Source organism: Martes martes, assembly GCF_963455335.1.
Source record: "Martes martes genome assembly, chromosome: 18".
NCBI classification, from domain to species: domain Eukaryota; kingdom Metazoa; phylum Chordata; class Mammalia; order Carnivora; family Mustelidae; genus Martes; species Martes martes.
The window spans coordinates 12,153,692-12,167,226 of NC_137906.1; the positions used below are offsets into that span (position 1 = coordinate 12,153,692).

Here is a 13,535-nt window from a genome sequence, read left to right on the forward strand (position 1 = left end):
GACTCCAAGCCGGCTCAACGCAAGCTGTTCCCAGTGTGTCAGCAACGTGTCCTAGCAGGAGAACAGGACGCGCGGTGAGGCACGACTGTTCCAGAAAGACCAAGGGACACATGGTTCTAGAACATGAGGGCCACCAGAGCATCCCTTGGCGAGGGACGGCTGTAGGGACAGCAAAGCTCTCACCCAAGCAGCAGCGGTTCTCCAGGCGTGGCTTGGAGACACCCCTGAGGACCGAGACCCCTGCAGGAGGTATGTGGGGGCAAAACCAGACTCAGACATGACCTGCCTTTTCCAGGTCTGCCATTCACACCAATGACTCAGCAGCCATAGGGAGGCTGCCAGTGCCAAGGCCGGAGCCATGACACCAGCACCAGCACGGCACAGAGAGTGGGCGGGACATGGAGTCGAGAGCCCAGCTAGCCCCTCTCTACAGGGATCTCCCCAAAACCTTTCCCCAAGAACTTTCTGTATACCACACCAAGGACGAGATCGTTTGAGGACTTTCTCTCCTTCTGACTCTAGATCAAGTCCTAAAACTTCGTAAATGAAGTTTAGAAAAACAAAGTTCAAGTCCTGCCGTGCACAGATGAAAGTGCTGTCTGTGTCTTTAGTGCAAACACACCTGTGCTGCTTCTCGAGAAAGCTCCCGAGACCCAGAGCGGCGGACTGAAGAAGTGATTCGTGCAGCAGGGACTCTCCAGTCCAGGAGAGAACTCTCCGGAGATTTGAGGCGTCGGGTCCCTTGATGCACTTAAAATAGTTCCAAAATTTCCAAGCCCCTGCAGTTTTCCAGAGACCTACTGAGCGCTGTCCAAGACTTGGAATGCCTGCGCCCCCCTCCTGCTTCTCACACAGACGGCCAGAGCAGGGGGACCCCGGTGCTTGGCGGGGGGTAGGGGAAGCTTACCTGATGGTGCCGGTTGGGGACGGGACGGGGCTGACCAAGCTGCGGAGATCCGGCTCCGGAATGTGAATCTTCAGAGGGGAGATCTGCGGGTAGAGGGGCCGGAGGGGGGATGCTGGGGCCTCCTCCGGACGGTACAGCGACGTGAACTGGATCTTTATGGCCGTGCTGGGGAATCGGAAAGTGCACCTGCAACAAGGAGAACGCGTGTTAGTGCGGGGGAGACAGGGATGAGGCCGCGAGGTGGCCACAGAATGTTCTGGTTCACCTGATGGTGGGGTCGCCTGATGTCACAGAACCCCGGCGTCACTCTGGGTTCATGGAGTGAAGCCAAAGTCCGATCTGGGACACTTGCTGACACCAATACAGGTTTTCCTTTCCAGCAGAGGCTCAGACAGCTGTCACCTCCCGCCCACTGGGGTGGCTGCAGGGGTGTACCCGAGCAGGGCTCACTAGCTCGCAGAGAACGCTCGTTGGGAAGCTGAACCACCATGGTCGCCTCTCAGCAGCGAGTGTGAAGACAGGCCGTGCGGTGAGAAGCTCTGCAGCGGGACCACGGGGCAGTACCACCCTAGCCAGGCTGGCGGGCACCCCGCAGAGGAATGGCCCGTGACTCCCTGCGCGACCAGCTCTCAGCTCTGGGCCTCTGCTGGCGGGCGGTCGCAATCACCCAGGCACACCCTGCCCGCGCCACACCAAACCAAGGTCGCCTACCCTCTAAGAAACGTCTGCGTAAAATCTGGACATTATGTATCCAGCACACCTGACTTCCAGAGCGCAAATCATCAAGTTGCTAACTGCAACTTCAGTTACAAACAGAAACGCAAACCCAAGTAAGAACAGAGAGGACAGTCCTGCCTGTAGCAACTGCTCAGAAAAGGCTCTTTGTAAGACAAAGGGGTGTGGTGGGGGGACTGGAGGGGACGTGTGTCCACTCCCACCTTTTGTGCGCTCCCGACCGTTCCCAAAAGGTGTTCAGGGCACGCCGGGTATTCAAACAGGCTGCGTGCCTGCTCCTGCCCGTGTTAACTCAGCAGCACGATTTACACGACAGGGACACCTTCAGACTCCCGGGGGGGGGGGGGGGACACAGCATTCACCCTCTTCATTTGAATTCCCTTTTCCTCTTCATCAAATCGTTTTTAAAAAATCTGACTTAAGAGCAGGTCAAAATAGTTCTGGGCCCACGAGAGGCCATGAACGTCTAGAGTGGGCACGTGGGGGTACTCGAGCTTTCCCCTTGGGAAGCCCCTGCTCCTGGAATGACTCAGCAGCACAGGCTGGCGTCTGCTCCAACAGCCAGGCCACCCGCACCTCCCAGGGGAAGTCAGTAACTCAAACTGGCTCGACTGGCCAGTACTCATTCTTCCAGAGATGCCTGAGCACGGGGACTGGCCATCTCTGCAAAGGCGGGGAGCAAAGCGCCAGGCCGCTGTCTGACCCACAGGCACCAGCTTTGTATTTCCAAACCCAGAACCACAACAAAGAGATTCTGACACCATTTCAGTTCTGGGAGATGCGGTCCAAACACCAGCAAGTCAGGGCGGGGGTGGGATGTCCGCCCTGTCCTGTCCACATCAGCCCCCGGCCCCCGTTCTGCGTAAGGCCACCTGCGGCCATCCAAACACATTCTGGAATTTTCCTCTTGTAAGCCACAGATAAAAGACGTCTGAGGTTGCTTCCACTTTCCTTAGTTTTCCCACAACCCAACAGAAACCTCCTTCGTTAGTATTTTGGCTAGAAAGTTACATCACACACTTGCCTACGATGCTCTCTGAGGCCTCCGGGCTCTCCAGTCCTGGAAGGCACGGAGCCAACATCCGTCCCAGCTCATGCCCAAGGACGGCTGCCGTCCCCGAACCAGAGGAGGAAGGAAAGAGTTTGCAACGGGGAATCTGGCTGAGGGTTCCATGCACACGCATACCCATGCACACACACACACACGCACATGCGAACACACGCAAACACACGCACGCAGCCCTGTGCCTTAGTGTCATACAAGGAAGCAAGAATGATGAATATTTAAAGGCAGTGTTTCTGTCCTTAACCATTTGTCTCTTCCTTTGGCAGCTGCGAAAAGACACAATAAACTCCACTCCGCTACCTGCCAGGAGGGCCTGGCATTGTGCCGTCCGCGCTGTGAAAGCCCCCGCACGAGCGTGCACTCACAGCACCCTACCATCATCAGGGCAACCAGAAAGAGAGGATGTGGCTTCTGGCCTATGACAGGTCACAAGGTAGAGTGAAACGTCAGAAAACAGGGCTGAGGGTGAAGACAAGAGTTGGCGCAGGATCCTGGGAATGGGGGTGGGAAAGCCGGGCTCTAGGCAGCGCGGCCGGCCCAGGGCTGCATCGCTCCCAGACCCCAGGGGAAGTGAGCCAGGTGCCCGGGGAGGGCTTCTGAACCCCCCATGAAGGCAAAGTGTCGGGATGGGAACTGATAATCAGGGACACGGCCTGCAGGAAGACGGGGGCTGAGAACCGCTCCTGAGTTCAGTGCCCCAACCTCTGTAGTTCCGTTCTTAGCTAACAAAAGGGGAGGCTCTGAACACACGAGATGACCTCCTAGGCACCTTCCAGTTTAAAAAACAAAGATTCCAGATAATACATGCATACGTGTGGGGTTTTAGTGAAACAAAACACAACATTTTGTAGGTCAGGGATGTGGGTTAGCAAATTAGTAGCGAAATCAAACGTCTATAATGGATTCAAACACGCAATTTCCTACTGTAAGAGTCATCCCCAATTAAGGTTTAACAATAAACATTTTCTTATTATTTACTGCTATTTCAAAAGCAGCTCCTGACCCACTCTTCCAGAAATTACCCCGAGGCAAACTGTTTCCTACCTAGGAGGAGAAACACCAGGAAGCGACTTAATTTTAAACAGACATCTCCCCAGGGTGCTCCCGGGTTCACCAATTACTTCTCTCCCTATAATATTTCCATTCCGGTTTCGGGCCCTGGTCGGTGTTTTAATGAGTATGTTTTGCAATTAAAGCTATTCTCTGGGAGGCACTCCACGTTCGACCTGACCCCAACCGCACACGGCGCCCCGCCGTCAGCGCTGGGGATCGCGGCTACAGAGGAGCATGTATGGGCGTGTGTGCATATGTGTGTGTGCGTGCATGTGTGCGCACGTCCCGCCCCAGCCTGCAGCACGTCCCCGACCGGCATGCACCCACCCTTGGATCCTTCCGATCCCCCTGCAGCACGCTGGCCCTCACAAACAGAGAGGAACTGGGTGCTGGTGCAGGGCTGGGGTGGGGAGAACTGGCTTTCATGGGTGACAGAGAAACGTTCTAAAATCCATGTTGGTGTGAGCTGCACAACTGTCAACAGAGAGAGAACCACTGAACTGGACAACTTAAGTGGGTTAGTTGTGAGCTCCATGAATTACACGTCCCTCAGGCTCCTGTGAAGAAATGTCCGTGCCCCACAGCTCCTACGCTCAGGGTCTGCCCCAGGCTCACGCAGTTCCCGGGGCCACGTGGAGGCCAAAGGCTCCTAGAAATTGGGCCAAACCGTGGCGGCCCTGCTTCCACGCAAAGCTGCCCTCTTCAGCAGCAGGTCAAAGATCATGGCCAAGGAGGCTGGTTCTGGCTCTGCTCAGCACGAAGGAGCCTAAGGGATTCAGGGGTGACTGGGGTGGTCGCTTACTGCTGCTTCCACCTGGCCCTTAAAATGGAATCCCACCCCTGGCCCTACCAGCCAGGCCATTGTCGGACACAAAAGGGCTCCTCTAATCCTTACCGATACAAATACAAGTACGGTGATCTTCATTCTAGACATAGGAAATAGAGAGAGAAAGAACTCCATGTGAAACTTTCCAGAAAATTTTAAAAAATTAAGGCAACAGAGCGTTCCCCTCCAAAGTTGTAATAACCCCCCAGCCTGCCGCTCATCCCGCCGCGTCCAGCAGAGCGGATGGGCCTGGGCAACCACACAATGAATGGGGACGACATCCCGCACTGACTACGGATGCCTGAAACTCTGCACGCCAGCCACGCCACCCCCAACCTGCCCAACACCCCCCAGCAGATGACAGCCCAGGACGAAGGCCGCAGACGGGCATTTGTGTCCTGCCCCCGGTGAAGCCCACCGGACAAGGGACCAGCCAGCAGACCACCCTGGCAGGTGCAGCAGCAGTCCGTGGGAGGACCTAGCTCTTACGTGTGGATGGAAAGCCAGGAAAGAACAGACACTTGGGGAGCATCTCTTACAGGAAGACAGTAACCAAACAATTGCGGGGTGGCCTCAGAGAAAGAGATGACCTGGAGCAGAAGAGAAGGCAGACCACTTGTCTCCCAAGATAAAGGCACCTGCTGCTTATGGCGTGAGGGCCCCAAAAGGCACCTCCAGGGAAAAACAAGAAACCTGGACAATGAGACGTACAAAGAAAAGAAAACTCGAGAAGGCAGGCTGGATGAGACTGGAAAACGTGTCCTGAAAAGACACAGAAAATTTTGGTGGCTCTGGCCAAGAGGTTCACATCGGAACAAGAGTCCTTCTACGGAGGCGTCCTTCTCAGGAAGCTACAGGGAAGAAGGCACGGGATCCTAGGACCAGACCTGTGGCTTTTGTACCAACTTCCTGACCATCAGAGAACCCAGTGTTTGCTACAAGCTGGCTGGCTAGGAGGTGAGGACGAGAGCGTCACAGGCTGCAATCTGTTCACCCTTCCTGGCAGCACGTGACAGTAGGCCTGGCGTGGACAGAGCCTGCCACCGGGACCAGATGTACGGGGACGCCGGTGTGGCTGGTAGTGACCCAACGCGATGGGCTGCAGGAGGGGGTGCTGCGTCTTCCTCAAGCGGTTGCCATCTGGCTAGAGAACAGGAACCAGCCTGGCAAGTGTATGGCTTTGGGGAGCCTCAAGGAGGCCCCCACTCATGGGAGACCGGCAGAGAGGGCCCACACCAGGCAACGGTAAACAAAAGACCAGTTTTCAAGAAGGACACCTGCCTCCAGAGGTCCCTGCCGTGGTTCCTGCACTAGGTGGGATGGGCTGCTAGGAAGCACATCATCTCCACGGCCCTCTTCTGACGAGGCCAGGGAGGCTGGTGGGCAGAGATCCTTCCAGAATGCAGACCCAGCAATGGCCTTGCAGGGTCATGCTTTTGAGAATGTCTGTGACCAGTGAGGGTGGTTCCTGCTCTTCTCTTTTCCAGCAGGGAGTTGGGATTGCTTTCTCCTGCCTTCTACTCGCCTCAGCATTCCACAGAGGGACCACCTGGAACGCCCTGATGAGGGACGTGCTCATCACTGGAGACCCTGCATTTTACGGGGTCCAGTCACTGAGTGGGACTTGGGCAGCTTCCTCTGATGACGGGGAGGAGTGTTTTTATTTTGGAAGAAGGGACACATATGTGTGTGGCCAAAAGGCGGACTATGGCAGAGACGCTACTTCACTGGACACACATCCTCTTGCTCCGACAGTGAACAGCTACGCACGAAGCCGTCTGCCTAAACACTACGCTTCTCTGCCTCTCCTGCACCAAGAGACTGTGCTGGCCAATGAGATGCAAACAGTCATGCCCTCAGGAGGAACAGAGTGTCTTCTTCACCTCTTCCCCTTCCCAATGGCCAAAGTGCAAGTGTGATGGCAGGAGCTGCAGCAGCCACCGTGGGCCATAAAATGGATACAAGGTAACACAATGATGTAATAGAAAAAAGCTGGGGACTGCTCTATCAGCTTACGTTAAGACTGTTACATCCAGAAAAAAAAGATCAACTTTGCCCTTGTTACTCTGACCTTGGTTACAAAAACCAAAACTATAACCTAACTATAAACAGCCAAAGAGCTCCCTACGGCAAAGAACTGCTGAACAGACTACGGTGTGTGGTTAGGGGCAAACATTCTTGGAAGGATACTTCTCATTGCCGTGCATCAGCCTGCTCTCCTCATCAAGGAGCACTGGGTAACTACAGAGCACAGTGCACAGGGTTCTTCGGAGACGTAAACGGGAACAGAAAGTGAAGTGACTGGAAGCACACACAGCATCCGGGCACACCACACGCTAACCACTGCCCCATGGACAAGTGTGATGGTGGCAGATCAAATGCAGAGACCAGAGGGCTTAGAGTCATGGTGAGTGGTGTGGAATCTGAAGCTGGCCAGGCCTGGCTGGAGAACGGGCTGTGGGGACAGTGTGGGGGCACCTGGAAGTCTCCGAGCCCAGATGCAGCGAGGACACCGAGCGCGAGGCCTGGCACACAGCAAGTGGCCAAAAGCATGCCGGTGTTCTCATGAGCAGAGAGAGCGAGAAGAAGGACGACAGAGCCTTGGATTGGGGCGGCCTTCCAGGACCCCCGTCTTCTATCCAAATATTCTTTTGACATTGTTACCGGGTCCTTTACGTAATGAAACAGTCAAGAATTGGGAGCGAATACTTGATAACGAGTCCTTTGGATTTTGCAAGACATGACAGGTCTTCCAGAAACCTTATGGAGAATTAACCCTGGCCCAGATCTGCCCTTGGGTCCGGATCTGGGGGGAGGAAGGTGGGAACATGGCCAGGCCTCTAGGTCTGAAGGCAAGGCCGGGAGGCCCGCGGAACAGGACTCCACAGACCACCCGCAGGGCCCTCTAGCCCGGGGGGTGGGGGGCGGGTGCTGTAGCCCTGTGTTCCAGGTGGAGGCCAGGAGGCAGCTGTCCTCAGTGCAGACCACAGCGGCTCCCACAGACCTACGTCTGCAATTAGAAAGCCAGAGGGGCTAGAAGCTCAGACTTCTGTAAGAACTTGGGAGGAAAATAAGACTGTCCAGGACAAGGTTTTGAAAAACTTACATATCCAATCCCCAGATCAAGGGATTCTAACAAGCTTATTATTATTATTTTTTTTTTAGTGTAAAAGATCGAATTTTACTAACAATTTAATACATTTTGCTAGAACAGCCAAAACTGCAGGAGGCAGGCTGCAGCCACGGGGGCTCATCAGGTTGTGAGGACACCCTCACGGCGAAGCCAGGGGCCATCGGTGGCGGGTGCACAACACAGGTGGGCCAACAGGGCAGGAATCAAAATACAAGCTCGAACCAAGAAGAGCAAAGGAAAGCAGACTGTCGAGGTTTCGGAAGGCGGGATGACCACTGTCCCTGACCAGGCTCCGGCTCTGTCTGGTCCCTGACACACCAACAAAAACTCAAAACCCAACCTTCTCTGCCTGTTCCTCGTCCCTCCTCCATGAACCGAGGCTGCGATCCTAACTGCTCGTCCGCTCACTCCACCTTCGAACTGACCCCTCAGCCCTGGGTAGGGGCCTTTCACATAGCTGTGACCTTGGCCAGCCAGGACAGCCGGGAGCAGGCGGTGACAGACGTGGTGCTGTCCACACGCTCAGCTCTGGTCAGTGCAGCAGCAACATGGGCGTGGGAATGAAATACGGCAACTTAAATAATTCTTGTTTAGAAGTTAACTTGGTTTTCTTCTTTGAAGATTTTTATTTATTTATTTGAGAGAGAAAGAAAGAGAGAGAGAACGCGTGTGCACACACAAGGAGGAGGAGGGTTAGAGGGATGGGGGGAAGCAGGCCCCATGCCGAGCAAGGAGTCTGATGTGGGACTTGATCCCGGGACCCTGAGACCATGACCTGAGCCAAAAGCAGACACTTCTCCGACTGAGCCACCCAGGCACCCCTGCTTTCTTCGTTAGGTATTTTTCTATGATCTATTTTTTAAAAATATAATATAGTTTTACAGTCAGGCCAAAACTACTTTTACAGAAATAAAAAAAGAAAAAAGACTGTAGAATACTCCGGCCCCTCTGGTAAACTCCAAAACCTGGTTAGAAATGCGGCCAAAGGCCTGGTCAAAGCCGGGCGTCCTTGGTAAAAATGGAGGTTCAGCCCCCAGCTGAGGAACCCCGAGTAGAGACAACGTGGGAGACCCCTGCCCGCAGGGAGCAGCCGTGATGATGTGCCGTCGTCTCCCAGAGCCTGCTAAGTGGGGCCCACTCACAGCAGTCCCAGGCACCCCCTGCGGGAGGCGGCCAAGGAGGCGCCCTGGGGTTCCTGGTCTCTCCAGAATCATTTCACCTCCTTTCTCGGGAGCAAGACTCTGACCAAATCCAGCCACAGGGGGTTTGGGGTCATTTCTGGGGTGTCCCTCCGAGGACTCCTGCTCGTGTCTGCAGTGTTACTATGTCCTCTGCGGCGGGGAGAGCCCCAGCACCTGTGTTTTCAAGGGCCAGAGACTCTTCCCCCCAAGAAGAGGCACGTTTTCGGGCATGGTCAGGAAACTGCCGAACTCCCTGGAACGCAGGGTGCCGGGCCTGGCCCAGGGCCGCTCCACCCTGCCAGCCCCCAAGGGAGGCGTCACTGCTGGGGCCGCTCTGCTCTCCTAGCACGCGGCACACGTGCGTGTCAGAGCCCACGACAAGGTCACCATAACCTATTTTTGGAACTTAAAGTCTATCAAGAGGTGAGGGCATGGGACGCCTGGGTGGCTCAGTGGGTTAAGCCTCTGCCTTCGGCTCGGGTCATGATCTCGGGGTCCTGGGATCGAGCCCCGCATCGGGCTCTCTGCTCAGTGGGGAGCCTGCTTCCCCCCTCTCTCTGCCTGCCTCTCTGACCACTTGTGATCGCTCTGTCGAATAAATAAATAAAGTCTTAAAAAAAAAAAAAGAGGCGAAGGCACGGAAACAGCTTACAGGTGGGAAGAGAGAAATTCTCACCGGAGCACCGCACAAGCCGCGGCACGAGGGAGGGGTACAGCTGACACCTGGCTGCTGCGGGATCGCCAGAGACGGACGAGAGAGTCACCTCGTAAGGGTATGGACGGTACACCTTCGCTGTGTTTAGCAGAGTCAACAGGCCACAGTCAGAGAATGTTCAGTGGGCAAGGGGGGGCCATCGCGCCATTGCTCTATCGCTCGTGCGGGGCCCGGGTGCCGTGGCCTCAGCCGCTCCCATCCACGTCCACGCTTTCTAAAGACAGGCTCAGGCGGAGATGGCACTGTTGGCAGCAGCCCTGAGCGCTGCCCAGCAGGCTGGAGATACGCCACCCACAGAGCCCAGGGTCCTCAGGCCAGGCTGCCGGGGGCCACTGTGTCACTGAAACAGAGAGGAGTGTTCTGTGCAGTGATCTGTACCTGCCTAATAGCCACCTGATCTGGAGACGGAGACTCAAACCGCCCCATCTGTACATACCGCTTCCCCTCCTCTCCTAGAGCACTGGGCACTCAGGCACAAGAGCAAAGCCACCGGGAGCTCCAGGAAAGAGAAGTCACCACCCAGTAAGTAAGGGTCCCATTTGCCCTTCAAAACTCCCTGCCCCTCCTCAGGTCACAGACCCCCACCCTATGGGGGATGACATCCAGGTGACAAGAGGAACTCTGGATAGGTCAGGGAGGGCTCTGACAGCCACCGGGACATGGCACTCAAGGAGAGGCATTCCATGCAAGGATAATTTGCAAAACTGCAATAAACTGCAAAATAATTAGCAAAAAATTATTTGCAAAATTTAGTCTTTCGCCTAAACCTTAACACAAAATTCAAGAAGAACGCACTAACAGTTAAAAACTAGCATCTGCTGTTAGCGAGTGTGCCAGGGAACCGTGCACCCAAGGCTCTAAACACAGGCACTAACCCGGACACCCTGTTTCTCCAGACACTGCTCTTATTTCCATACGTATACTCGGAGGACAGCACAGAGAAGCTGCTGTGGTATTGTTGCCCTGGGAAACAGAGGGACAGAAAGGAAAGACTTCGGACAAAGCAGCTGTTGAACCGCACAAGGGGTGGAGAAACAGAAAACAAAGCAGGAATCAGCTCTGCATGTTTATCTTCTGGATTCTGGAAACTTTTGTCAAAAAAGCCCAAGTTCAATTTTGTTCAACTTGGCAGAGGAGATGCTTTCAGAATCTGAAGGCAGAGCCCTGGAGGGCCTGCCAGAACGGTGTCCCCACCGCAGCCGCCCAATGGAAGGTCTGTGGCAAGGCTGTCCTTCTACAGGGACGCGTGAGCTTGCCAAGAACAGGAATGTTCCAGGCAAACCATGAGGCCACCCCCACACACCTCACACTGCACTACTATCCTAATGAAGCCACGTTTCAAGACCTTCCCTTCTAATACACCCCAAGACAGTAGCAAAGCTCGAGAGAGAACCCTCAAACAGAAACCTCCAGTTCACCTCCACAAAGAATAAATGGTCCTTGCTGGCTTTTTTTTTCTTTTTTTAAGTTCCATTTGTCAAAACACAACAGGGACTGCGTCTGAATACCCGACAAATCACATCCTTGCTTTATCAAGGCCGAGCTGGGCTTACTTTCCTAATTTGGAAAATGCGACTAGGCACAAAGCGAAACCTGCAGGGAGCCAGCTGGGCCAAGTTGGTGAGGGAGGGGCCGCCAGCGGGCGTGTGCAGCTCTGTCGGGGAGGGGGGCCCCCCAACATCTGCGAGCCACGTTGGCGTCCAGCCACTTCCCAAAGAACCGTAAGCCCGCCAGCGGGCCTGGGAAGCTGTCACAGTTGACAGATTGAGAACTGTGCACAATCCGTCCAGGCCCATCCAGGCCCGGGCAGGCCCGCTCCTGGTGCACCACGCACCCCCACACCCTGAGCAGGCGGGCCGGGCCTGCAGGGCCCCAGAGCGAAAGGGAAAGTGCTCTCCTGCCCTCAGTTCCACCCGGGCTGGGTTTCACTTCAGGCACAGCCATGGAAACGATCAGATGGGACACTGCGCTGAAACCGTACAGAGCAGCATCCTCTCGCTGATCTACGAGCTCCTGCTAGCCCTCTTCTGTCCTCGGTGGCAGCAAAAGGGAAATGGGTGGTGTCCTCTGGGGGTTCGTGTGAGAGGAGAAGCTGAGGGCTGTCACTCTCAAGCAGCAGCCCCTACCTCCCAGCAGCCTTAAATGGCAAAAGGCTGAGTTACAGAAGGAGCCCACACAGGCAAGGCCAGGGAAGGGCATTCCATGGGGGCTGCGAGGTGAAGGGGCACGCTGGGTGGTAGGGTGCACGGACGGCGGCCCAGGCAAGCTTCTGCTGGAGCAAGGGGAGAAGATGGGGCGCACACCTGAACACACTTCCTTTATTCCCCCCCAACTTTTTCCTCCATGCCCATGCCCCAGCTAAAAGACTATTTTCCAGCTATCTCTGCGGTGGGAACTGACCAGTGAAAAGTGAGCAGAACCTCATGAGCAGGCCATGCAGAAAGTCCCCAAAGAGGCGGAAGGACAGCTACCACGTGAGCATTAACTGTCCATTAGTTCTTCCTCCATTTCTTGCCTAGGATGAAACTGTGATGGCCGGTGCATCAGCAGCCACCCTGGACAAGGAGATTACCTTGAAAATAAAAGCCTCTTGGTCAGAATGGTGGGACAGAAAAACAGAAGCAGGCTTGATATTTGCTGAGCCAAGTCAGGCCTCAGCTGCAGTCTGTGATAGAGGCAGCAGAACTACACTGAACACACACACACACACACACACACACACACACACACACACGGCAAGGTGCAAGCCTCTTATCCTTTCCATATCTTGGATCAAAGAAAACTGCTTGGTTTTAGAAAGGAAAATAAGTCAGGGCTCCCCACTAAAGAAAAAGCTGGATTACTGTCTGTATAGTGGCTCCCAGAGGGCGGGCTGAGTTTCCAAAACAGTCCAGTGCACAGCAGGGCACTGGGGAGTGGGCCGGGAGCCCGTCTGGCAATGCCGTTATCACTTTAATGCACACAAATTAAAGACCCAAAAGGCCAATGGCCCCAGAAAACCTAAGAAGCAGAAAACGCTGACTACATCGCTTCAGTTTCTTAAAATTTAATGGTGATTATTTCGAGCAGAATGTGCCTGAAGAAGACAGGAGGAAGGAAACACTTCCTGGCTCCTGGACGAACTCCCCTTCATGCTGCAGCCGGGGCGGTCCTGCCACAGCACCAGGGAGGCACGTCCGCAGGGAGCAGGGCGCACGCACGCACGCCGGCCAGTGCGGCATGGGCTCCTTCTGCGTGTTCTGGAGGCTTCTCACCAGCGACATCACTCAAAGACAGTCCTCGAGAGAAGTCAGCTTAGCACATTCAAAACGAACAAAGCAAAGCAGCTTCAGGAAGACAAACGAAGCCCCTGATTTTAGGCGATGCTGACCAACAGGCTCTCCGGCTACATTTCCTGCCCCTGCGACTCGGGGGAGCAGCACCGATGTCCTGTGGGAACGGGGTGCACTTCCGAGCACCAGATCGCGGACTCCCGCAGCGTTAAGGCGGACCCAGTGTGCTCCTCACTTTGACAGACAAAGCATCTGGGCTTGGAGATAGCACATGTCAGTCGGGACCATGAGGCTGAAGAAGGCTCTTGTTCGGACGGCAAAGTCGGAGGGTGCCAGCACCTGCCACCTCTGCCGGGGGTTCTCCAGGGAGACTCCGTGCTTTTGCCCACACGCCTCCAACAGACAGCTCTGCATATGAGGCTCCTGGACACGACCCGACTTTCTGGGAACTGGACCCAAACCCAAGGGAGAAAGGGAAAGGGCGGGGACACAGCAGAGGGCCACAGTGGGGAGCCGCTCTCGCCCCCCCACCTGGCTTCACTGCCGGCCCATTGTGTTTCCTCACCATTCCTGTTGGTGGCGTTTCTGAGAGAAAGTCCACTGAGAACCTCCCTGCACCACCGTGTAACAAGCGAGCTGAGGCCGTC

The 13,535-nt window shown here is 55.2% G+C and overlaps 1 protein-coding gene across 1 annotated transcript in view; it reads right to left on the reverse strand.

Moving 5' to 3' along the window:
* Window positions 1-13,535, reverse strand: part of FOXK1 (forkhead box K1) — a 58,618-nt gene that overhangs the window by 15,031 nt on the left and 30,052 nt on the right. Inside the window, exon 2 of the mRNA XM_080831017.1 lies at window positions 908-1,093. Coding sequence (XP_080687143.1) covers window positions 908-1,093 — 186 coding nt within the window. The remainder of the gene's footprint in view (window positions 1-907; window positions 1,094-13,535) is intronic.